At 29.9% G+C, this 27337-nt stretch overlaps 1 protein-coding gene, 1 long non-coding RNA gene and 1 pseudogene across 3 annotated transcripts; all 3 read right to left on the reverse strand.

Annotated features, from left to right (window-relative positions):
- Nucleotides 1–5942: 5942 nt before the first annotated feature.
- Nucleotides 5943–7459, reverse strand: LOC130510995 (uncharacterized). Of its 2 annotated transcripts, XR_008944781.1 has the most exons (3): nucleotides 7174–7459; nucleotides 6497–6569; nucleotides 5943–6259 (listed from the first exon to the last, which is right to left on the reverse strand). It is a non-coding gene; the product is annotated as an uncharacterized LOC130510995 (long non-coding RNA). The 2 variants fall into 2 exon arrangements; XR_008944780.1 differs by having other exon boundaries at nucleotides 5943–6569.
- A 13191-nt stretch (nucleotides 7460–20650) lies between these two features.
- LOC108830961 (uncharacterized) lies at nucleotides 20651–23193 on the reverse strand (annotated as a pseudogene).
- LOC108830960 (glutathione S-transferase T3-like) lies at nucleotides 23058–23759 on the reverse strand. Its single transcript, XM_018604525.1, has one exon. It carries the CDS (start codon nucleotides 23757–23759, stop codon nucleotides 23058–23060), a length of 702 nt encoding a protein of 233 aa, XP_018460027.1.
- Between the last annotated feature and the right edge of the window lie 3578 nt (nucleotides 23760–27337).

Raw genomic sequence — 27337 nt, forward strand, 5'->3', positions numbered from 1 at the left:
TGAGATATTTAATTAATTTCGGTTCGGGTTCGATGCTACTTTTTCGGATCGGAGTCGCTTCGGTTCTTCGGTTTCGGATTTTTTGTCCAGCCCTAGATGCATATACAACATAAAGCACATAAAAATAATTTGGTTTAGGCATATTCATAGTAAAATGTTGACGTGTTAAAAAATTTTATCACACAAGCTTCAACTTAAGATCAATGTTCATGATTGAGATTGCACGAAAAATTCATTTCACTATATTATATGTTAATCTATGTACATCTTACGTGATGTGATATGGTACATAGTAATAGTGATATAAATCAATATTTTGCTTAATCGGTATTGTTTACGACCATATTCAGCGTAATATGTAGCATATTTAATTTATCAAATAATTAAACTTGTAATATTTTGTATACTCCACATCTTTAATCTAAAATAAATGAGGACGTGTATTTAAGGAAACCAAATATTTCGCATGTTACGCTAGAAAATTAATTAAACAACACATTAGCAAATTATCTCGATAGATATGGTATAGTTAGAGAAAATTTGGGTAAGACCAAAATATTTTAATGAATAGGTGCAACAACCTTTTGTAAATAGATTTTTTTCAAAATATTTTTCTTTTAATAGTATAGATATGATAAAAGCAAATGAATGAATACATTACTTTAAATTTGAACATGTTTTCCTTTTGTTTTACATATTCTCAAATCTTCTATATTTCTCTAACACAAACAATAAAAATAGTTTTTTTTCAATAAAAATAGTTGAATGGCTAACCATTAGTAATAGTTTAGTCGATACTAATAATCATATCTTCTTTGCAAATACTTTATCTGTATATAATATTAGTCAGTTTTTCGGTCAAAAATTACGAGTAATTTTTGGTTTCATTCTCTAAAGTGAGTTCACCAATTAATACAATTTCATTTTTTCATAGTATTTTTTTAAAAAAGTAAATAAAATATTATCAATTTATATTATATTTTCAAAATAAATAAAATAAACAAAGTAGTTGCAAGAATTTTTTTTAAATACCATCAGAAAAAACTAAACCCTAAATTTCTTGTAAAACCTAAACCCTTAGATAAATCATAAATACCTGGATTTTTTTTAAAAATATTTTAACAAGTAAACCTTAAATACTAAACATTTAGGTAAACTATAAACCCTTGGATAAAACTTATACCTTTGGATAAACCCTAAACCTTATGATTTAAGATTTATTCAAGGGTTTAGGGTTTATCAAAAAGTTTAAGACTTAGTGTTTTGCTTACGGTTTATTTTTTTAAAAATTGTTTTTGTTTGCAACTACTATTATTTTTATTTATTTTTATCGTTTAGTTTTAAAAATATAATATAACTTGATAATATTTTGTTTTATTTTTTAAAAGATACTGAATATGAAATAACAAAATTTTATTGGATGGTGAACCTATAGGTTTACCCTAGGAAATGAACCCAAGAATTTCTCAAAATTATCCAAAAGTGAAACTACAAACATGGTAATAAATCAAACGTAAATTAGGCGAGGGAAAATGTAAAAACTTACAGTGTAAAATATTTACAAATAAATGTGAAACAATTTACTGATGTGCTAAAACGTGATAATCTGGATTGTAGCCATAAGTAGATTATGGAAAACCAAATGATCTGTATTTGAAGCGTCTACAATCATCTTATATATTAATTAAGAAATCATTTTACTAATTTTTTGTGACGTGTTATTCATGCATGCAGTTTGAAACAAATCTTTATAATTTTATTAGTCAATGATTTTTAATTTTTATTTATTTTAATCAAATTTAAAAAGGCATCTTAGAACCAATTAATGTTAGTTGCAAAATAATTTAAATAATCTTATGCATAATCTTTTATAGTATCTAATGTAGAAATTATAGAAATTCTATATAAAACTTAATCATTTATTTTTTTCTTCACTAATAGTATATTTATAAATTATATGAAATATGCTTTCAAAAAGTAGTTAATAAAACTAATATACTAGCTTTATTTTTCTATTATAAACAGTCGTAGATTACTTTATTTCCTATATATATATCATAATATACATATATTATATATATATATAACATATAATTTTAATAAAAAATTATAATAAATATTAATGCATCATAAACGAGTTTATAAATTATTTACATTAGTTTAAAATCATCTGTGATAATTAATATACCGGAGGATTTTGTAAAAAAAAAGTCATTTATATTGATTCATTTTAATGGTTTATATAAGATATATAATGGTTTATAATTATATAACTATTTGGTAATCAGTTTAAGGTATTAATCATCAATAATGATTATTGTATCATTAATAAGAGTTTACAAATAAATATATAAAGATCTATAAAAATGTTATAAATATTTATAAACCATTTATAAGGAAGAATTTCCCATCATTTATAGGAGTTCATAAAATATTTATGAAGGATAATTGGTTTGTAAATTATCCTATATATTCTCCTATATATTAATTGATAAGTCATTTACTGATTTTTGGTGACGTATCATTTATGCATGCAGTTTGAAACAAATCTTTATAACATCATTGTCAGATGATTTTTAGTTTTTATTAATTTTAATCAAATTTAAAAAGGCAATCTTTGAACAAATTAATGTTAGCTGCCAAACAATTTATATAATCTTATGCATAATAATTTATAGTATCTAATGGTACAAATTATAGAAATACTATATAATACTTCGTCATTTATTTTTTCTTCATTGATAGTCTATTTATAAAGTATATGAAATATGTTTGTCAAAAAGTAGTTAATAAAACTAGTATACTAGCTTTATTTTTCTATTATAAACCGTCGTAAATAATTTTATTTTCCTATGTAAGTCATAATATACATATATATAACATATAATTTAATAAAAACATATTATAGTAACTATTAATGCATCATATAACGAGTTTATAAATTATTTACATTAGTTTAAAATCATCTGCGATAATTAATATATCGAAGGATTTTATAAAAAAATAAAAGTCATTTATATTGATTTATTTTTAATGGTTTATAAAAGATATATAATGGTTTATAATTATATAACTATTTGGTAATCAGTTTAAGGTTTTAAATCATCAATAATGATTATTGCATCATTAATAAGAGTTTACAAATCAATATATAAAGATCTATAAAAAATTTATAAGGGTTTATAAAACCATTTATAAGAAAGAATTTCCCATCATTTTAGGAGTTTATAAATACTTATGAAGGTTAACTGGTTTGTAAATTATTGAAAACTAATAGTGACTGAGAAGTATTTAAAAATATTTTATAAAATTCTTAAATCATTTTTAAGTTTACAAATTATCTATCATAGATAAAAAATTATTTTCTTCAGTTATAAAACCATTTATTAGGATTTATGAAACTATTTATAAGGATTTTAAAATTTCTGAAAATAATTCATAAAATTTGTAAATATTTTATAAATTATTATAATTGTATAGCCGCCAAAAAAGTTTCCTTTACAAGAGGTTATAAAAAATTTATCAAATCAGAATCAATTTCAAAATATTATTTTCTTTCCAAGTTAATCATTTTCAAAAACCTTTTTCAAAAATCTCTAAAACAAAAAAATCATTATGATTTTATCTAAAAGTAAAATTAAATAACCACAAAATTAAACCATTCATAACACAATCCAAAGGATATTATGAATAAAAGTATATTCCTAAAGTTATGAAAGTTTTTATTTTCTTAAATTTTATTAAATTAGTAGAATTCACATATATAATTATGTTTTTTAATAATTCAGTGTTTCTTACTTTAGTTGTAACAAGTGTCGGTCTATTTATCACATGAGTTCATGGTTTGGATTTTAATAATTTTTATGGACAAATAGTTTTATCTACAAACCAATTAAACTATATATATGTTCTAATGATTAGGTTATAAAATATTTTAATGAAATATTTCTTTTGTAAAAGATGTAAAAAATCTAATCAAATACTACATAAATCATATTTTTAATTTTAAAAATATTAATAAATAAAATATGTATATGAAAAATTTTATCTACCAAAATTCACATTCTAAAATATTAAAACATATCATTGTAGGTCAAAAACATAAAATATTATATTATATTAAATTTTAAAATTATTTGTACAGCAAATTTGCGGGTGACAACCTAGTATTAAATTAATTACACATACCTGGATATGAAGTTATTATTTAAACCTCATTTGAATTATTGAATATAGAGAGAAGGTTCATTCGTGTACTATTTAGAGTCTAAAAGTTAGTTACAAGGCAAACTAAAAACTCATATGCTATATCGTATATGTTATATTTTCCACTAAAAATTAGTTATGAACTTTTCTATAAAACCGTAATGTTTCTACATTTCCTTTTAAATATAACTAGATTTTGATTCGCACATCCATGTAGGTAATCTTTCATTTTATAAAAATAAAAAATTATACTATATTCTGTATATAATCATTTTAGATAATATATCACTGTCATTTAAAAATAGATAATATATAGTTATAAATATAAAAATTTAATATATGTTAACAAATTTATTTTTTTGTAAAAATTATTGCATAATTTACGAATTTTAATCATTTTAAAAGGTGAATGATATTTCAGTCACTTTAAACGTAGAATGATTTTTATTTATTTATTTAAATGAAATTATTTTTTAAAATATATTATTTTACCTTTTAATATAATTTTATATCTAATTCATTTATTACTTCTATTTTAATATAATATAGACTATGGTTATAAATTTATAAAATTAACATATAATTTTACTATATTTTGTTTATAATAAAAATTTAAGTAAAATTAATTTATAATAATATTATCCAACTAATTAAAAAACTAAGTAGTACATTAATTAAAACTATTTAATTTTTTAAAAATATTTCGTTAGACTTTTCCTAAACAGATTTTGTTATTACTAAATTTATTCAAATTTACAATTAAAATATATTTGTTATTAATATCATTATAACTATTTAGAAATGTTATACATTAAATAAACTAATGTAAATAATATAAAAAATATAACTGGATATATGGACCTAATGTGACTATTTTATAGTAGATAAAATGATACTTTTCTTTTAATAGAGAAGATTGAATCGTATGTAAGAGTATTTCTAACCCACCTATATATTTTTCTTTATTTTATTCTCTCCGTTTAAAAAATAATATTTTGGAGAAGTTTTGATATTTAAAATATATGATATATGAATAACTCTAAATAATTTTAACTCTATCCATGTAACCAATTGTATTTTCTATTATGTCTATTTATAGTTAAGTAAATTAATTTTAAATTATATTTAACGAAAATTTTGATATTATTTTTCTTAATATATGTATGTTAAGTTAGAACATCATGCAATATGAAACACACAGAGTATAATTAAAAAAATCAAAAATACTCCAGCACATCTTTGTTTTTATTCTAAATATTGAAATTGCTATTTTTCTATTTGTAAAGAAAAATAGTTTTTCTATATTTTACTCTATATTTATTAGAGATTAACAGTTTAGAAAAATACATGAAATACAATTTATTTCTATTATAGAATTACTCTGTTTTAGAAAAAATAACAAAGTATATTAGAAGTGGTCTAAGAGAACTAGCAGCTTTGGCCAAATTAGGGGATAAATATGTTACTTTAGCATTTAAAGTTTTACAAAGTATATTAGAAGTGGTTTAAATTACTCTATTAATTATTTAAAATTTGAAAATTACACCATCTTTTTATATTTTTTAAAATTACAGTTTCCTAAATGTGTATTAACATTATTGCCCTTTGAAAATCACAGTTTCCTAAATGTGAATTGACATTTTTATCCGTATTAGATTTCATTAACTGGAAAAAAAATTCGAAATCAATAAAAATAATATTATTGTAACTATTTATGTTTAAGATAAATTTGTGTGTTGAGATAAATATGTTATTTTAGCATTTAAAATTTTACAAAAGCAAGGATATTATAACCGACTGTAGAGTTATATCAAAACTATAATCATGGAAAAAAAATCATCACTTGTTCAAGAACAGAAAGGACAAAAGAGAGGCAATTTCTGTAGCAACATACGAAAGTAACATGTTGTAGTTGTTTCTGTTGCTGTTATTAATTTGAATTGTGAGGAAATAAACAGTGTCTTGTGGAAGAAGCAACATCATGTTTGAACAAGGATGTTTGGGAAAGTTTCCTGCGTATACGCGTATATCTATGCATCTTCATGGTACCATTCTACAAACATATTACAGCGAAAAAAATAAATAAGGCTAAGAAAAAAAGAAAACCAACTCATGCAATTAAAAGTCCATCAAATAGCATAAACGACACTTATGTTGAACTTTAACGGAATCCGATTCTTTAAATGTATAGAACATTCATCTTAAGCCTGGACATCCGGGTTTTTTGATAGAGTTCGAATTGGATTTTGGATCTGGATTTTTCGGGTCCTGAAAATTTAGATCCATATACCTATGATTTTCTGGATTGGTTCCGGGTCAGATCTTGTCGGGTCCGAGTTGGTTCATGTGTATAATTTTAATACCTGTAAAATATCCATAATTTTTAGCTATATTTGGGATCCGGGTCGGTTCGAATATTTAGAATCAAAAAGAACCTAAAATACCTAAATTAGATCCAAAAACACAAAAATATCTGAAAACTCTCAAATACCGGAAGAACCGCAAAAACCTTAAAAAATTAGAAAAGTTATCCAATCAAACCCCAAAATCCAAAGAATACCCAAAATTTTATCCGGATAGCCAAATTATATTTTCTAAAATCTAAAATTTTATCCGAAACCTAAAATTATATCCGAAAATCCAAACCCGAAACTTTAAGACCATCTCCAACGTATTCTCCTATTTTTACCTCTAAAATAGAAGAACTCTATAATAGAGATGTATTTTGCTCCAATGTATTTCTCTAAAATAGATATCTCCAAATATAGAGTAAAGTATAGAGGAATGCTATTTATTTCTCTCTATAAATAGAGGAGAAAATAACAATCTCTATTTTAGAAGTAGAAATAGAGGTGTGTTTGAGTGATTTTACCTCTAAATGCTATTATATAAGTAAAAATAGGGAATGGTTGAAGATGCTCTAAAAACAGCCGAATATCAAAAATATACCTAATCACCCTAATATACCTAATGATAGACCCAAAATCGGGAAGGATGGCTTTGGCCGGTGTTTGATATGAACCGAGAAGGCGAAACACTTCTGGAACTGGGATGGATTGATAGGATCGTCAAGAGGTGTGGAATGACTCTTGATATACCCACGATCTAAGGCTAACCACCAAAGAACGGATGTAGTGCGTTGGCTAACCACCAAATAACACACAAAGATGATTGGCTGACCACCAAATCAACAATCCGGTTCACACCGATGAACTAGCTAAAGAACTCTTTCTCACTCAGAGAAGAAACAAAAATAAACTTCAAAAAATGATCTGATTTTATTCATAGATGAGACTACATATTTATACTACTTGTAGTCAAAGAGAAACATAAAGAATTTGTGGAAAATAATGCATAGAAAAAGACAACATTGACTAGAAAATTATTAATGAGTCAAATTTGTGGAATTTGATGAAGACTAGTCAAGGTTGGTGAAATTGAGGCAGACTGGTCAAAGTGAATCTTAAGACACTGTCCAGGTTCATTCTGGTCGTGCTGGTCCATGGTGGGAATGATCGGGATGCACGCCGGACGATCCACACAGCCCGAATTCGCAAGAACTGAAGATCACCTGATTTGTAAATTGCATAACTTCCATATCTGAACTCTGTTTGATCTGATTCTTCGTCGAGGAGCTCCATAATTGAGTTGAGCACATTCTCCAAGTGATTTCATGCGTAGAATCCTCGTGGTTTGGAAGATATGAGTCAAACAATGAACATATACCATTACTGTTTCCCATGACCAAACCATGCATGTATGTGTTGCCCGGTGTGCTATCCAAGGGTGCATCAAAACCAGCTCCTTTTTCAGTGTCACTTAGCTCATCCAGCTCCATAGTAGTGTCACTTATCTCACTCAGCTCATCCAGCTCCAAAGTAGTGTCACGATCTGATGGAAAAATCCCGGTTGGATCAAGATGGTCGATATGATCACCATCATGGACCGTGTCCATGAACCAAAAAGGATGATGCTTGATTTTGGTTCTATCACCTAATGTATACAATAATTTGCAGGTATTTCGGGTATCCGATCGGGTCTCGGATAAGATCCAGACAAAATAAAAATATTCGTCAGATACTTTAGCATGGGCCAGGATCCGAACCTGTATTTTTGGATTGGTTCTTGTTCGGATCTTCGGGTCTAGGTAAAATACCAAGGCCTAATTCATCTCTCCAGAACTTATTAATTTGTTCATCACCAGACTTTTTTGATAAACAGAGTCCATTCTGCCAATAGCTGGAGCACCTTTCTTTTCTCTTTTCTCTTATGGAATTATCATGTTTTGCTTTGAATTCTCTTTCGGAAATTCAGAGACAAAAAAAACACACACATGTTTCCAAACAGTAGTTGCCTCCACTCAGCCAAATCACACAGAAAGACCACAACCGTCTTCGCTTCTACTCGCGCAGAAAGAAGCATCTGGTGAAATAGTCACCGTGTGGACGTTTTGGGTGTGACTAGCAAAAGTCGACATAAGCACAGTTCGAGACGTTCTATACCTCATTTTTTTTATCAATACTATTAATTTTGGAACATGTCCAATTGATATTAGTTCGGTCCAATTTAAAATACAATGACATCTAAAAAATAGTTGCATAACCTATAATATAACTTAAAATAAAGTCAACTTTCGATTTTGATAACCACCCACTACCATCCTATTTCTAAGGACTATTAATATCGCATCATCAAAAGTGTTAGACACTATTTTTTTTTTTAACACAGAAAAGTGTTGGACAATATATTTTGTTTTTTCCTTACTCTTCTTTCTTACCTAATAATATAGCCTATGTCTAATTCCAAAATCAAAGTATGTACGTAACAAACAAACATATTCTAGGGACTAAGTATATTATTCTAAACAGTTTCGAATTTTATATATATATTATAAGTAACCACCTTCCAAACTCATATTTCAAAAGTTTATCTACTAGATTCTTGACCCTCTCTTATGAAAAGCGGATATATTTTTTTGTTTTTTATATTTTTTTAGAAATTTATTTTTTATATTTACATTTATATTTTTTATTTTTATTTGTAATTATATTTATATTTTTCATTCATGTTCCTAATTTAATAGTATTAACATGGCAACAAATTTCGACTTTAAGTATACAAAACATATTTTGAAAACATAATTAATAACTAAAAAGAAAATGTTATCTAATGGTTCAACCAGTAGTTCAACCGGTAACTGAATTCCAGTTTAGTGACTTTTGCGGGATTTATTGGATTTTTAAATATTGATACTTTTTACAAAACCCAAAACTAGATTTATTTTGGGTCACTAGGTTTATCGATTCAATCGCGGGTTTAAATCATTTTTAAAAAATTGATTTGATATTCCAATATATCTATTCTATTAAATTAGGAACATATCTATTGATATAAGATTAGTTTAACTGTTTTAATGCAGTTAGTTATTAAAATATATTACTAATCATTTAGTTACAAACAAAAACACAAATATGATTAAAAGTAAAAATATAAATTCATTCTTTTCTAAAAATGTAAAACGAAAAATATATTCGCCCTTTGAAGGGCAGATCAAAATCTAGTTCACCATAAATTTCCATGATTCTTTATTAACCTTCTACTTTCCAAAAACTTTAGTTATATGTAGTATGATTTTCTTATAAAAAAAAGAAAAACCATTCAAAGTAAAATAGAAGCAGAAGTAGAAACTGAAATCTGATTCATGATTAACAAACCTCTGAATGAGATAAGAGAAAAAAAAGTTTCGAAATAGAGGCTAAAATATGATGATAAATAATTAAGAAATATTGAAATTGGACAATCGGTGTAGTTTTCAAATTAATATGTATCTTGTTTAAGTGTATTTTTCCAATTTTCCGTTTATTTAATCTTAGCAAGAAAAACATTGAATAAAAATTACCTCAAACATTAGATAAAGTTGTGTAAGTGGTCAAAGTGTTCAGTTCGAATCAATTGAAAAAGTTCATCTCTAGAAAATATCTTTAAAATATACTACATCAGAAAAAAATGACAAAGAATATATGGACACAAAAAACAAATGAGCTGGAAAATGCTTGTCAACCGGAATTAGATGCAGTTGAGCGCATTTGTGTGGCGTATAATGAATAAACAAAAAAAAAGGGTTAGGAAATGCATTTTTCACACACTAGCACAAAGGATTACACCCCACCGCTGGTAATATAAAAAGCGTTTGGAATGCAACAAACATGATATTATTTGTAATGGAAACCTAATCTAAATTTTAATCGAAAGATATGCTGAAAAAGAGAGAAATAGATGAATAAATATGTTATCTTTTTGGAATTTCTGATGGAGAAAGATAGAAATGGGCCACCATTTCTACACATTTGTTCTTCACTTTTCCATATTTGATACACTTTTTTCTTTTCAAAGCAAAGCATCCCGTGAAAAAATAATTATCTCAAATGAAATCGCCACGCAAGATAGTTTATTTTCCTTATTACTTAACGTTTGTTTATTTAGGTTTTGAATTAGCATTTTCAGTGTAAATTGAAGAACGAATTTCTTTTTTTTTAAAAAAAGAATTGAAGAACGAATTTTACATCCCGATTATGTGATTAAACTCGTACATACACAGTCAAATAACTAACAATAGCATACTAGAAGACGTAAATTGTTTATCTGCAAATATTTTAATATAAAAACATATTCAGTATATTATAACGTATAAACCTCTGTTAATTTATTCTTCTCCGTTTTCGAAAGTCTTTCACTAAATTGCAAATTGTGCTTGAGTTGAAAACAAATGTTTTGGTTGCCTTCTAACAAAACGCTATACCAAACAAACAAAGAGTGAACAACTTGTTTGGATTGACGTAGACCGGCCCCCATCTTGGCCACCTAAATGACGTGTTTTACGCGATCATGCAAGTCGGAGAAAATTGTAATGAATACAACATTTCACTTCTTGGTGCAAATAAAAACTGCCAATCAATCATCTACAATTGGCACTTTTGAAAACTAATAAACAATTAGGAAACTACAAAAAATTTCCTGAGCCATCTAATCTGAAATTAGGATATCAAGTATCCTGTCCATTTAAATGGTAAGATATTAATAATGTTAACATATCGTTACCAAAATTCGAAAACTAGCACAAATGTTTTAAGAATGTTTTTAACATTTCTTACAAAGGACCCAACATAACTGAATGAATAGCTGTAAAATTATGAAGAAAATTAACATAGTTTTAGGTTTTTTTTTAACTTAACATCAACTTTATTACTCAATTCGTGAACACGGGATTACAACCAAATAAGTTTTCAACCTGACGTACAAACGACGTAAACTAGTAACACCTGGAATCATTGAATTGGATCCTACACTACCTGATAAAATCGTACCGGTAACTTTCACCACAATAAACCGAGTTCATCTCACGACACTAGCTGAAACGGCTTTTAAACTCTAAAATTAGATTCCAAAACAAACATAGTAACTCACGAGAAGGCCATGATACTAAACCAGGAGTCATTTTAAACCAACTATTGAGCCCCTAAATGATTTGCATTCAGTAAATGTCCCAACAGATTCAAGACCACTTATGCATCCCGATCAAGCATCAAACTTTCCGGCTATCAGTATCCCGCTTCTAATCCTGAAACTAAACGAGAACGTCCGAACTGAAACGCGGACCTTGACGTCAGCTAAATGGAACGCATCACTCCAAATCGCAGCTAGCAAACGTGTGGAGACCAGCCACCGGTATCACCATGGTCACCGGCGCTGGGAAGAAAGTCTCCACCGTGCTTGAACTGCAACGGCTTCTTCTCCGGTTGACTCCTCCATTGTCGAAGCTCCTTTCTACACGTCATCCTTCCGAGAACCGAAAAGACAAACCCTATGTTCGCCACCTCTTACACAATTCCTTTAACCTTCTGATCACCACTGGGGAGGTAGATTTGGTTTTGAGGAGGTGTCTCAATGCATCATGCGCCGCCATCGTAAAGGTAAAGTCGTAGATCTGAAAAAGATAAAACTGGATCTGTCACCACCGTCAATCCTAAAAGTCAACTCCCCCGCCGTTCTTTTCTGAACCTTTTTGTCACTCAATAGAAGTTGGACTAACTCCGTCGACACAAATAGGTTTCTAAGAAGAGACAACAGCCCAAAACTTCGCACATATCGGTTTAGGTTGAGCGTGGAAATGGAAGCAAACAGAACACAAGATTAACGGTAAGGGGGAGAGACTCCGACGCCGCCGAATCTACGTCGGAGCTAGGGTTTTGACCGCCTATCTGTAAAAAACGAGAGAGAGGTCTAGGCGTAAAGTTAAAGTATAAAAGTAGTTTTAGTTGTTTTTAAGTGCTCCTAATAATAAAAAAAACAGAATTTAAGAATTGTTGAAAATGGCAGACATCTAAAAAGAACATTTAAAAAAATTATCCAAAAATTTAATGATTTTTTAAATAGCATTTTATGATAAAACATTGGTTAATCTAATTTCTAAACTTTATTTTTAGTTTCACTCCCATAATATTTTTAAATAGCATTCATTTTATTTGATACATTTATTTATACTATTTAAAAAGGATCATTCTAAAAAATGTTGTTAGACACATTAATTAATAATATATTTATTTAATATTTTTCTCAGTCAATCAAAATATCTACTCCTATTTATAAAATAAACATTACATTAGTTATGCTAATTGTTATTCTTAATAAATTTTAAAAAAAACACTACAATCAAACAATAATTAACCGAATCTCAATCGATTTTTATTATAGCATATGTACTTATGATATTACATTATTTCTTAGAGTTTAAAGAAAGAAGCACTATAACGATGCACATAGTGTATTAGACAACATAATTATATATACTTTTTACCACTATATTATTATTTATTCTTTTCTTTTGATATGATATGTAAATAGAATTATTATGCTACTACGGTTATCCTACCATGTTGGCTGAGGTAAACTAAAAAAGAAAGAATACCAGAAAAAAATTGCACTAAACTTTCTTTAGCTTTTAGAAATGTTTCTTTTCAAAAGATTATTATAGTTAGGATATATATTTTTCATAACAGTGGATAAAATAATTCCAATATATTCACTAATATCAGTATATATAGTATTATAAAGGGATGATATTTATACTAATTTCCAGTTAAAAAATTGTTTATGGTAAAAGAATCATGTTGTCCTATAGTATAATGTGAAAACAAAATCATAATAGTAAAATCATTAATCTAACAGTTTTGGGGAATATGTACGAAAAGTAATTAAAACTAAAGTTAAATTTAAAACTAAAGTATTTATGATAAAAATATTAGTTACTATAATTTTAAAAACTATTAAAAACCTTTATAAATCTATAATATAAAATTAGCCAAGAATCTTCCAATAAAATTCAAGTCTCAGCAACTTAACAAATGTAACTATTATAAAATATACTCAAAATATAATGAGAAATACGATAAGCATGGACATCGAATCTTCGGGTTGGGTAAGGATCAATTCATTTTGATTTTAAGTCCTTAAAATCCTAAACATTTATAACTAATTAGGTATTTGAAATTTTTTAGTTTGTGTTTAAACTGGTTCCTTTCTATCTATATTCAAATACCTTTTGGGTAGGTACGTAATGGGTTCAAATATTTAAGACTTAAAATACCTAAAAATCCAAAAAATACTTGAAAGCTAGAAAAGTACTTGACCCAAAAGCATATCCGAAAACGCAATCGAATACGCAAAATATCCAAAAAAAAACTAAAACTTTACTTAAAGATCTAACCAGAAGAACCAAAAAAACCTAAAAGTTTATCTGAATACCCAATTTAAAAAAAATGAAATTTACATGGAATTTCAGGTCTTAAACCTAAACTATAACCAAAAATTCAAACCTGAAAATTAAAAATTATCCGTAGTATCAAAAGCATATTCAAAATATCAAGCTTGCATCTGCTCCCTCTATTATATAACTGATCCCATCTCTTAAATATACCTAATAAACACAAGATATTTGGGTATTTTGGATATTCGATCGGGTATCGGATAGGATCTAGACTCGACAGAGAATTATAGATCCAAAAAAATCAAATAGGTACTTTTTCCTAGACACGTATAAAACTCGAACATGTACTTGTAAGTTAATAGCAGTTCCGTCTTTTGGGTCCACGTAAAATGCCATGTCTAAGAGAGAGTTACATAAAATTGTATATGCAAAATCTCAAATAAAATAATTCATAAGTTATTCAATTTGTTTTGAAACGGAAATTTCATTAATCCACACGTAATACGGGAATCCAAAAAGTGATTACAAGGCTGATTTGAACAAAATATTCCAAAAACATTCAATATCAAAGCTAGTTTCGCCCACCCACTAAACCCGGCACGATCCACTAATTTGATTTCAAAGTTCTTAGGACACCGAATATCGTTCTCTACCTTTGATATAACCACGATTATATAAGATTCTCCTCATTACTTCAGATTCCAGGAATATCCTTGTAATCTTTGGAGTAACTATAATCACCTTTGCCGGTAAACGCTCAGGAGCTGTAAATGAAGGGATTAGAATATACACCTATGAAAATTGCTCCAACCCCCGCTGCACAGCCACCTATAGTACCTATAGACTCCACCAAACGGACACAAGGAACGCTTGCCTGGAACCAAACGTGCAAGAAGTCGGGAACGGGATGGTGGCCGCTAGTGAACCTGAATGCTCCAAAACCTGCAAGACTAAAACTTAGCAACACTACCATGGGCATGAGCACACGGTACTGGGATGTATCGTCAAGTTGCATGATCCACTGAAGAGTATGAGACCCTCCGACCAAGAAGAGCTTGCATTCCTCGTCAGACGCCTTCTACAAGAACTGAAGAGAGGTGAGCCTCAATATCAGAAGCTGAACCGGTGGAACGGAACCAGTTAACACGCAGCACAGAGCACAGCCCGAGAAAAGCAAGTCGATAAAACTCCAAACAAATAAAAATAATACAAGCCGGAAGAGGAGAAAGGATGAATGGAAGGTGACAGAGTGGTTCGAAGGAGCCATAGACGACTGCTTTCGATACCGCGACTAGGTAACACTCCACGAGCCAAAGCCATAAGCACCAACACCACGCTGACAGCAAGGGATTCAAACCCGCCTCTAAGAAAATCGATATCTCCAGAGCGGTCAAGGCGATGGAGGTAAGAACTCGTTTCTCTGAGACGCCAAGGACAAAACAGAAAGTACTCCTCCTCACACACCCATAAACTGATTTAGCCAGACCGAACGTCGGAACAGATGAGCCAATTGCCCCCTCCACTCGCGATCACCCCTGCGAGAAGAAAAAAGTACCTCTAGTGAATCCCTAAAAGCCGAACTCACCAACTGAACCATCGTTCATCCCGCGCCAAACCTCCATTTACTGAACTACTATGGAAACGAAGCCCCCTGCCGTGGAGATTGGAACCATGGAGCCACGAAGCTCAGAGAATCAAGCAAGGCAGAGAGAGTGAGAGGGACAATAGAGAAGCAAATACAAAACATGAAAGAATGAGAGAAGGACGGCCCTCCGGTTGCCGGTACGCGCTGTCCGGACCGAAAACAAAACTAGATCTGATTTTAATTAAAAAGTAAAGCGGTAAAGTGAAGAAAAAACTTCCACGTAACTAATTCGTATTATGAAAGCGCGGATTATTTGGATTATAAGAAAAAATTTGATATGAAATAATATTTTGTGATTGTTGTACTGTATATTACTATGTTATAAAATTGTATTATATCAAATAAATTCTTTAAATACAATTGTATTGATATAATTTTAAAAATTTCTTTGATATAATACAATTTTGTAACATAGTAATATACAGTACAACAATCACAAAATGTTATTTCATATCAAATTTTTTTTTATAATTCTAAATAATCCACGCTTTCAAAATCTAGAAACAAACAAACTTTAAAACATTTGCTTATATTTGCTTTACAGTTTTGGGAGGAGGGGTATCGAGAGATCTAGATCTAAATGTTATTTCTGGAGGATATGAAAAGTAAAGTTTTATTGTCGTGCAGCCAACCATTACGAGGTGAGTAATAGTTTTCGAATTGATTATGAATGGGGTGATTAACTTCTTCGTATGTTGTGTTAGACGGATGATTAACATTAGTTGTCACATTTGATTGTTTTAGGAAAAATATGAAAATCATAAAGTTTATAGCAACTACTATTTGGCAAATGATTTAATTTACGGCTGTTAGATCTAAATTGGATGGCTGAGATGAGATTGAGAAAATGGTTTTGATACTGACATATGGTAGGTATTCTACACATGTCCATCTAGCACTGCAACAGCAAAGCCTCATGCTGTCGGCAGGTTTCATTTTCGGACATTCATTATTTTCTTCTCCACTACTAAAATATCTTTTTGAACTTCGACCTTCGACCTGTAAGAAATTTTAAATGCAAGAAAAACTAACCCACTGACGATAAATATATTACATATATATATATATATATATATATAAAATAGACTATTTTATTTACTTTATATTTTAAACTGAAAATTAAGAAAAAAAAAGTTTTTTATATAAAGGGATATTATTAGTTTAGCCATTGCACGTGTTAGATTAATTGGGTTAAGGCAGACATTGATAGTGTTATAATCCTAGTTCGAAACCAATGGGAAGAACATACTAACATGTCAGTTTAATGGCAAAAGTTGATTCCAGTCAAAAAAAAGTTCAGTTTTTGCCTTTTCTCATATAAATATATTAAATCAGCTATAATTACTCTTGTGTGCGATGATATTTTTTTATATAAATATTAGATTCTGAAATGACATGTATATTTCTTGTTTTGTCTTTTTTCAATTTAATTTTTATATTTGTGTTATTTTTTATAATCATATTTGTATTTAATATTAATTTAATATAATTTTTGGTTACTATTAGTTACTATATTAAATATATTAAATTGTATAACTATACATTTGTATTATACATATAAGAAATTATTTTTAAACTTTATTTCTAAAGATTGCAATCTATTATATTCTTTTAATAGTTACCTAACATAATAAGTTAAGAATATTTTGTATCCCAAAATCCGATTCGAAGTCGATTCAAAAATCAAAATCTTATATTCTGTTAGATATGACCTATATAGTTCAACAGTTCTTAAAGGATTATATCTGAAAAATCAATAGCAAATCTAACCTTCACCGAAAATCGAATTTTTTTTTAAAAAAAATGTTTAAGTAAATATTATTTTAATATACTCCGTTATATATAGGTTAATATTTTTCGCTAATTTTAATTAAAATCACATTAAATAAATATTTTTTAATCGAATAACCTATTTAAAACTTGTTAAACTAATTGTCTTCTTCACTGGAATAACAATTAAGCGAAGAACATTATGTATAGATGGGAGGTGAGGTCTCATATTGAATATAACTGGTCTAATTATATATTTTTATAAATAATACTTTCTATCAACTTAAATAGTTTAGTAATTTTAAATTTACTTCCAAATATATACTTTGTAGATTATAAATTTAAATTTAGTATATTTATGTACCAAATATGAGTTTGATTTTTTTTGTTTATTTTAAATGGCTGTAAAAGGTGGTTACGTTTTCTTAATAAAGCAAGGTGGTTACATACGTTTTTAGATGCAATTATAATTAGTTATATTTAATATCATGCAGTTATATTTTAGATGCAGATATTTTTATAATTTAGAGTACATATATATCAATATCAACTGGTCATGATCTACTTTTAGTAGAATAGATTAAGACTACTGATATTTGGTAAACTGATAAAAATAATCGATGGGCCTAATTCCTTGTTGTTCTGTCATCCGAACAATTATTTGTCTAAGGACCACAAACTCGCAAAGGACGCTAGAACACAACTAAAACATGCTCAGTATCATTACAGGAAAAAAAAAATTACACTTTTTTGGATACCATTGATCAACTTTTACATTTTTTGGATATGATGTGCCTGTGAAAGTTTCCACATACTTATTCGTTTTAAAAACTTTTTACCAAAGATTAGATCATGTTTTAAACAAAAATAAAGAACATTATTTCTTCGTGCAATTTTTTTTACTGGTTGGCTATAAGATTAGAGAAGCCTTTATTCACACTTATAAACTGGACAGAATATTGCGTACATTGAAATTTAAAGAAGTTTGGAGGTCTTAGTTAAGGTTGAGACTGATCCGGATATCCAAGAAAGTTAAGGTACCCATATCTAGATTTGGATTTTGTCGAATCCGTGAATTTAGTATCCAACTAGTACTTCCAATCAAACTTACTTCTTCGACCAACCATTTGAAGTTTATAAAAGTATATTGGAGAACATATATTTGAGCGAGTGTATTAAAAATTTAAGTAGATTAGTTTATAAATCAATAAGTGATTATACTGGTTGCTACGTATTTTGATATAGTTGGTAATTTTTTTTTTGACTTAAAAAAAAAAGCTTTTTTCATTTGATGTTTTAGTCATTTTTCAAGTTCATAAAGAATACTTAATTGACTTGTGACAAAAAAAGTACTTAATTGACCGGGTTTGGTTAAAGTCGTGTACATTTATATTGTAAATAGAAATTAAACAATATATAGTTGATCAACTGACTGATGTTTTTACATGTGGTTTGTGGTTCAATCAATAAAAGGGTAAATTTCTCCCATCTCTTATTGATTGTGGAAAAAAAAAACATTTTAAAAGTTGAACCACACAGCACGCTGTATGTAAGTTCTAAGTTTTTAACTTTTAATGCTAGGTGTTTAGACCTCGCGTAAGCACGTAAATGTTGAACGAATTGTTTTTTTATGTAAATGGAGCAGAGATGGTGCGCTATAAGTGATCTTTCGAATGTGAGTATTTGGAATTTGTTGCTGATTTGTGGTGGAAGTAAATAGTTGCGGTAAATTTGTATATTAACTTTTGTTTTTAATTTATTTATTTTACCTCGACTATCATTTAATCAATAAAATAGTTTTGGAGAAAAAGATCACAAACGTGGTTTTAAAATCATTTCAAAATCATTTTATGAAAAGATGTTCGTCGTCCAGACGTAGTTGGAGATTATTTATTTCAAAAAAATTTGTCATATTTTTTCATGTTATTTCCGTCTAAAACTTTTAATTCGTTAGCGGTATGTTTTAAATGGGTACATTTCGAAGTTTTAAAATGGATTTAACATGTATTATCATCCGTTTTCTTGTATGTGCTAATATATATATTTAAAGATGTCAATAATATATGGATTTTGATTAAGATGTCGTATCTATTTACTCACTGAAAAAGAAACTGATTAAATTGTAAATAGTTTATTAGATACAATAGTTTTACATATGCAATGTAGATCATTCAATTGTTTTGGGGTTAATGGTTAATTCTAGCAAATTTATTAGGTTATATTTTGTTGTTTATGTTCAATTTTATTTTCCAAAATATTGACTGTAAGTAAATGTTAATTATTAATTGAGGATTTTCTTGAATGTTTTTATTATTTTTTAACTTAAGTTGTGAGAAGAAAAAATTAAAGATACATTATTTTAAAATATCGATACGGACAAGTAATATCCAGTCTTTTAAAATCTTTTTCAGAAAATGTGATCTTATGAGAATGCATACGTACCACTTTCCATTATTTTGATAAAATTAAACTTGTTTAACAATATATTAATGGTAAAGTTTTTTGTGTTTCTTTCTAAACATGTTCGAATGGAATGAATTAAGCGTTAACGCTTTATTAATAATTTAAAAGATAAAGAAAACCTAAATTGTAACATGTTATTTTCGAGATTTTATACTAATATGCATAAGAAATACATTATGTATAAAGGCATATCTTTTTGGCTTAGTACTCCGAAGCTCTTTGTAAATATGACTGGAATGTCAAACTTACCAGTGAACTTAGTTCTCTGTGCCAATTCCTCAAACATCCAGTTGTCCAACTCTGCGAAAATCTTGAGCAAACTTGTCAAGCATCTCCTCTAAGTATCTACATGCCTTTCTCGACTTTCTTTCATCTAAAGTCCCTCTGATCAAAAACGTGTAAGAGGTGTTGCCAAGACTATTATCTTTCTTGATCATCTCTCCCATCTATCACATAATTCTGCAGATCCAATCAGATGAGATAATTGAAGTATAGTAGACTATAGTAACCTATTTGATAAATCACTGAAAATATTAATCTAATAATCCAAAAACTAAAATTATGGGATCTACGATATGATGACGTGGGTCCTTTTAAGTGCGAAAAATTGTCTCGTTAGAGCATCCCCATGAGTGAACCCCAAGGGGAGGTTCATAGGGATTTTTTATTGTTTTTTGGTGGATCCAGGAATAGTGACGAACCCGTATTAATTTTGTTATTCCATTAGTGAACCCGAAAATGGGGTTCATAAGAATAAAATAATTTATTCTTTTTAAAAAGTTTTTATTTAATACAATGGAAATTAAAAAACATACAAAGATTATTCATCTAAATTACCAAAATTTTGCCATATATTTTCAACTAAATCGGCTTTCAAACGATCATGTTTGTGTTGATCCCGAATTTGAGCTTGAATGCCATGCCTATTAACGAAGTTGGAAGGGAAGTCCGTAGGTTGCGAGATTTCCACCTGTGAACTCCTGCTTGACTCTCCCGACTCGAACTCAGATGTATCATATATAATATATGTGTTTCGTTCGTTCTCTACTATCATATTGTGTAGTATGACACAAGTTCTCATAATCTTTCCAATCTTTTCCTTGTCCCATAGTAGAGCAGGATTTTTTACTATTGCAAACCTCGATTGCAAAACTCTGAAAGCACGTTCGACATCTTTTCTGGCGGATTCTTGTTTTTCAGCAAAAAGCTCAGCTTTAAGACCTTGAGGTAGTGGGATGGATTGGATAAGTGTTGACCATTTCGGATAGATTCCGTCTGTAGGGTAGTACGCCATACGATAATTGTGGCCGTTGACCGTGAAATTAACTTTAGGAGCTCGACCTTGTATAATGTCAGAAAAAACTTGGGACCGATCGAGAACATTAATATCTTTAGGGTATCTGGTAAACCGAAAAATGCGTGCCATATCAAAAGATCCTGTGATGCAACAGTCTCTAAGACAATGGTCGGCTTTCCGTGACCTCGTGTGTACTGTCCTCTCCAAGACCTTGGGCAGTTTTTCCACTCCCAATGCATACAGTCGATGCTGCCTATCATTCCCGGAAATCCGCGTACCTCTCCGATATCGAGTAATCGTTGAAGATCAGCTGGTGTAGGTTTTCGTAGATACTCATCTCCAAACAATTGTATTATTGCTTCGTTGAACTTCTCCAAACATAAAAGTGCGGTACTCTCACCAAGTCGGAGATATTCGTCATACGTATCTCCCGATTGACCATATGCTAGCATACGTATAGCCGCAGTACACTTTTGAAGTGCAGATAGGCCGTACCTTCCGTGAGCATTTGGTCTTTGACGAAAGTATAGAACTTCATTACTCAGGCGATCGACAATGGAAAGGAACAATGGCTTCGTCATTCGAAAACGCCGCCTAAACATTTTTGGTGGGTATGTAGGATTTTCACTGAAATAGTCGTTCCAAAGGTCTTGGTGGCCTTGCTCCCTATGTCTTTCGATATAAGCTCGTCTCTTCGGCTTGTTAATTTGTTGGTCGATGAAATTATCAACTTGTTGGTCGATAAAATTATCAACATGTTGGTCGAACGTATCTTCAATTAGTTTATCTGCTGCATCATCTGATGAGAAAGACATCACTTGAACACTTCTTCCTTCATACAAAACCAAAATGAAAAATATAAATCTTCAATAGTTTAATAAGAAACATATGTTTTGATTTTTTTTTTAAAAAAAAATTATTCACAAGTTTAATAAGAAACAATTCTTTTTCCGAAAAAATATTAAATTCTTCACTAGTTTAAAAAGAAACATAATTTTTTTGAAAAAAATAAATTTTCTTCACTAGTTTAATAAGAAACATATCTTTTTTTTGAAAAAAAAATTAAATTATTCACAAGTTTAATAAGAAACAATTCTTTTTTGGAAAAAAAATTAAAACTTCACTAGTTTTTAAAAAAAAATTTTGACAAAGAGAGATAGAGAGAAGAGTGATAGAGAGAAGAGTGATAGAGATTTGCATTGGAGAGTATACTTGTCTTGATAGTTCTCTTGATACTTGGAGATAAGAGTGTTGTTGATTGTGTTGTTGGAGAGAAGAGTGATAGAGAGAAGAGTGTTGTTGATAGTGTTGTTGGAGAGAAGAGTGATAGAGAGAGAAGAGTGTTGTTGATAGTGTTGTTGGAGAGAAGAGTGATAGTTCTCTTGATACTTCGAGAGAAGAGTGATAGAGTAAAGAAGAGACTGATACAAGAGTGATGCAGTAAAGAAGAGACTGATACAAGAGTGAGCAAATTTATGAAACAAACACCCTACTTTATATATAGAGTTTGCAGAGTGAAGACAGTACATAGCCGATACAAGTTCAAGACATGTGGTTGCTACCCGTGAGCAACCAAACAAGTACAAAGTAGAAAGAAACCAAACAAGACAAGTTAATTGAAATGAAATGTAGAAAGAAACAAAATACTACACTTTCCCGTGAAACACAACAACCATAAAGCTAATAAACATGTGCATTCCCTTCCTGCCATACAACTTGAACTCCAGCCCGTGACCTGCAAGACAAAAGAAAACAAAATTATGTACTCATTCCCACAACAGCAAGCAACCAACATGAAGTACAAATGAACCACAAGATCAAGCAACCAAATGAAACCAAATGAACACAACATCAAGCAACCAAATGAACACAACATCAAGCAACCAAACAATCGATAGAAGTACAAACCCATCTCAAATCATATCAGAAATGAGTTTGTCCATGAGGGTGATTTCGCTTGCAGTTAGATGGGTAGGGTCTTTGGCAAGGAGACGCTCTAGGAGTTTCTGTTGCTGTATCTCCTTTTTCACAGCAAGCATGCTATGTATCTCATCATAACCCTGCCTCTTGCGTTTGGCTGCTTTGCAAGCCTTGAGACCAGGAGGCCGAACATCCGCACCTTCCTCCTCAGCCACCACCTCCGCAGCTTCCTTCCTTTTCTCCTTGGGACCTTCTTTGGGCACAGCGAGTGATTTCCATTTCTGATCGAACCCAAGTTCCCTCCAACAATGTTCAAGCGTGAACTTGATGCCAAGATCATTCAAGAAGATGTCATGGGCAGCCTTCATGACATCATTCTCGTTTTGGCCACTCGCTTGCTCCCTCACAGCCGCTTCATAGCAGTCCACAAACTTGCACACCTGCTCGTTGATTCTTCCCCACCTCTGCTTACACTGACTCCACTCTCTAGGAACGTCGCCACTGAGCTGAGGGCTTGCGTTGACGTAGTCAACAATTCGCTTCCAAAATGCTTCGGCCTTCTGGTCAGTACTCACGATGGCATCCTTGCTGGTGTTCAACCAAGCGCTGATGAGCACAACGTCTTCTTTGGTTGACCACTTTCTTCTCTGAAGAGAAGTTTGGGAGGTTTGGGAGTTTTGGGGTACATATTCCATTTTGGTTTCGGTTTTTGGTTTGATATGTGTGTGTGTTTTAGATGTGGATTTGCTATCTTTTTAAACTAGTTTTGGCTAGTACATTAAACTCTAACAACCAAACATTCATTAGACAACAACTCTCTATCGCAAATGCATTAAACTCTAACAATCAAATCACAGCAACCAACCACAAAACAGATACAATTTATTATCGTTTTTAAAAGAACTAGTTCTACTTGTACTTATAGTTTAAAGTTTTAGTTGTATTTTAAAGTTGTAGTTTTAGTTAATTTATAAACTGAACTACTTGTAGTTCAGTTTATATACGGTTAACATATTTAAAAAAACATAAAGATGATTCAAAGCAGAGAAAGAGAAACAGAAACATTTACCTTTGCTTTTCAATCGAATCAGACCATCTCCAGGTCAGCGACCTTCACTCTGAGAGCATCCACCTCGCAAGAGAGGCTTTTAATCTGTTCCTGTACATGTAAACAACAACATCAAACATCATCAAAACGTTATCTTTAACTAAACTAATGAAACAACATCAAAACAGCATCACTAACCTCTAGTGACTCAATCTGTTGATTGAAGATGGGCACCTCCTTGATCACTTTATCGGCTTTCTCCAGGCGGTTAGTCAGCTTCTCGATCTCCTCCTGGACACCATGAACCCAAGGCTGACGATAATGGAGCCCATCAGCCTTGGTTAACCCATAAAAAAAAAAGAAAACTCATCAAAATCAATAAAGAAAAGAACACAAAAAAATATATAAACAAAGATAGAAGGAGTTGTTTACCTCGTAGTTTATGCATGTGAAGAACCGCTTCCCAGGAAGAGTGTCTTTCTCCTCCTTCGCCTGAACCTCGTCAATCATTCTCCCACCACAGTAACACCTTGTTGGTATCCCGTACTCTGAATCAGCAACATACATCAAGCTGTTGTTGTACTCAATGTTCCTCTTCATGTCTCTTCTCTCTGCTGCGGGATCCATCTCTAGCACAAACAGATCATTCACAAAACTCATTAGCTCAATATGATGAAAACGAAACAATAAACCCGTCTACACGATTTAAAACCATAAAACGAAACCCACACTATCGATTAAGAACCGTAACCTGTAAAACCCCCAAATCAATTTCGAACCCTAACCCTAAATCCCCAAATCAATTTATAATCCCCGATAAACCAACCATAACTCGGCAAATACAACCCCGCATGACGCTTAATCGAAAGCCCCAATTCGATTTTGAACCCTAATATGAAAACCCTAAATCGATTGAGAATCCCCGAGACCCAAAACACTTCAAAATTGTGGAGAATCTACTCGATACTGACCTGAGCTCGTGGAGGAGACCATTCGTCGTCGATTTGATGGTCAAAAGCTTCGGAAATCGCCGTCGCACCAGAATCGCCTCTCAATCGCCTTTCAGAGAAACAAACCCTAGGTATCGAAGAAGAAAAGAAAAATAAATGGTCTCGGTCAATGCTTCGCATAAACTCGAAAATGCAGGGCCAATGGGTTACCAACACGTGTTTTGAACCCGGCTAAGAACGGATCATGCGTAAGACTCGGGTCACCGAAATTAGCCTATTTTTGATTTATTTTTCTCTGCCCGGCCCTATGAATCCGAACCCATAAACCCTATAAAAAACCCCAATTGACATGCTCTTATATTATAGATTACTGATTGACGTATAATATATGTTGCTTTCAAAATAAAATAATACTATAAATTATGTTTATCTAAATATAAGAGGCGGACACGTCACGAATCTGGGGTTGTGCTTCTTCTGACACGGCCTTTGTGGACTCTGAAGTGCATTAAATAATTGAATTTTCACGGGAATGGCTATTTTATCCGGTGACAGAAAAATTAATCGAAACAAAATTAAATAAGTAGATTTAAAGTTTCATCCCACTTTTTTCTTTGATCAAATGTTTCATCCCACTTAAAAAGTAATCTTATTAGATTATTAATATTTTTTTTCATCGAATTTATTTTTCAAAAACAATTTGTTTGTTGCTAATAATAAACTTAAATCGATAAGACGTGGAGTGATGATGATAATTAAGGCTGGTTGGGCCTGCGTGAATCATGGTGGGAAGCTTGTGCACTTGATTTGCTCAAGGTACTCACGTGATGTGTTGTACAATTCTACATGTTCGTTGTTTTCATTCATCCTCAATATTTTATATTTTGTAATCGGGAAATCGGTAAAAAAAAAACACTGAATTTTTCAAAAATTGCCAAAAGAAATCTGTACACTTATCTGGTCAACAACCTACCTTTTTTTCATTTAACAAAATTAAGAATTTTATTTTCTGAATGTATATTTTACTTTGTATGATTGTCGGGTTTGTTTTTTTAAAAACTTTACAGGGGCTTTGTCTTTTTTTTTGTTGTTGTTATTTGTTAAACATGTAAATGTCAATAAGTGTTCCTTTCAATTGTTTTTATCTTTTATCTCTTTTACTGTGTAATATCTTATTCTTTTTATCTTTTCAAAAAAAATATCTTATTCAGTTTTCTACATAGAAACTCATGTAAAAAAATACCATTGAAGATGTTCTTAGAATCCAAAATTTTTATAAAATCTTAAACATCACAATAATTCGAATAAAGCCAGAAAAAAGAACATTATTCTTACTTCCAAAATATTTTGCATCAAATTATATAGTTTTCATATAAGTTTAAATTATGAATATATATGATAAATAAATTGTGAGTATATATGATAAATAATCCTAATCTAGTTGATTTTTAAAAGGTGGTTATATAAAAAATATATTAAAAATTAACTGAATTACTAGTGTTGAAATTCATTAACAAAATCTATGATCAACTATAAACAATAATATTACAAGATAACTAGAGTGTTCCTTCTTGTTCCACTTTTCCTAATAATTTATTATATTTTATTTATATATGTTGGTTTATCATTAATAGTAAATCATTCTAACATCTTTAGTTAACATGCATAACTTTACTCAATATTTTTATGACACATAATGTTATTACTATTTGATTTTTTTATAGACTGGAGATATTTATTTCAAAAATATATAACTGTATTTATTAATAGTAATATAAGTATTTACATAATGAAACATTGAAGACAACTAAAATTGTATTAGCTTTTGATCCGCGCTTAAAAAATAAGGATATTTTATTAAATAAAAATATTTGATATGAATTAGTGTTTTTATATTATTTACAATATTAAGTTACAAAGATGTGTAATGTCGAAGAGGCAAATGATATTTTGTTTAAAATTATCCAATTGATTAATTAGTTTATTTAAAATTTTATATATATATACTTTTATGTTATAATGCCATTTTTATATTTGTATGCATTTTAAAAGAGTTATATTTATTGAGTCAGTGAAGCACAAGAATTACCAATTATCAATTTTTGGGTAATTTAATAATATATTTATAGGAATTTTTATAGTTTTAACAATGCTTTCTTATCAGGTCTAGACCTGCAGTTTTTACGATAAATTATTTGTTTGTATGTAGTCTGGTTTGGATTTAATTAAACTCCAATGTTAAAAAACATATAAACTCGGTAAAATTCCAAAAATA

The sequence above is a fragment of the Raphanus sativus genome, chromosome 4 (genome assembly GCF_000801105.2).
Source record: "Raphanus sativus cultivar WK10039 chromosome 4, ASM80110v3, whole genome shotgun sequence".
Classification (NCBI taxonomy): Eukaryota; Viridiplantae; Streptophyta; class Magnoliopsida; order Brassicales; family Brassicaceae; genus Raphanus; species Raphanus sativus.

Excerpts from the sequence above, each read along its gene's own strand:
- LOC108830960 (XM_018604525.1), bottom strand. The coding sequence starts at position 23,759 with ATGGAATATGTACCCCAAAACTCCCAAACCTCCCAAACTTCTCTTCAG.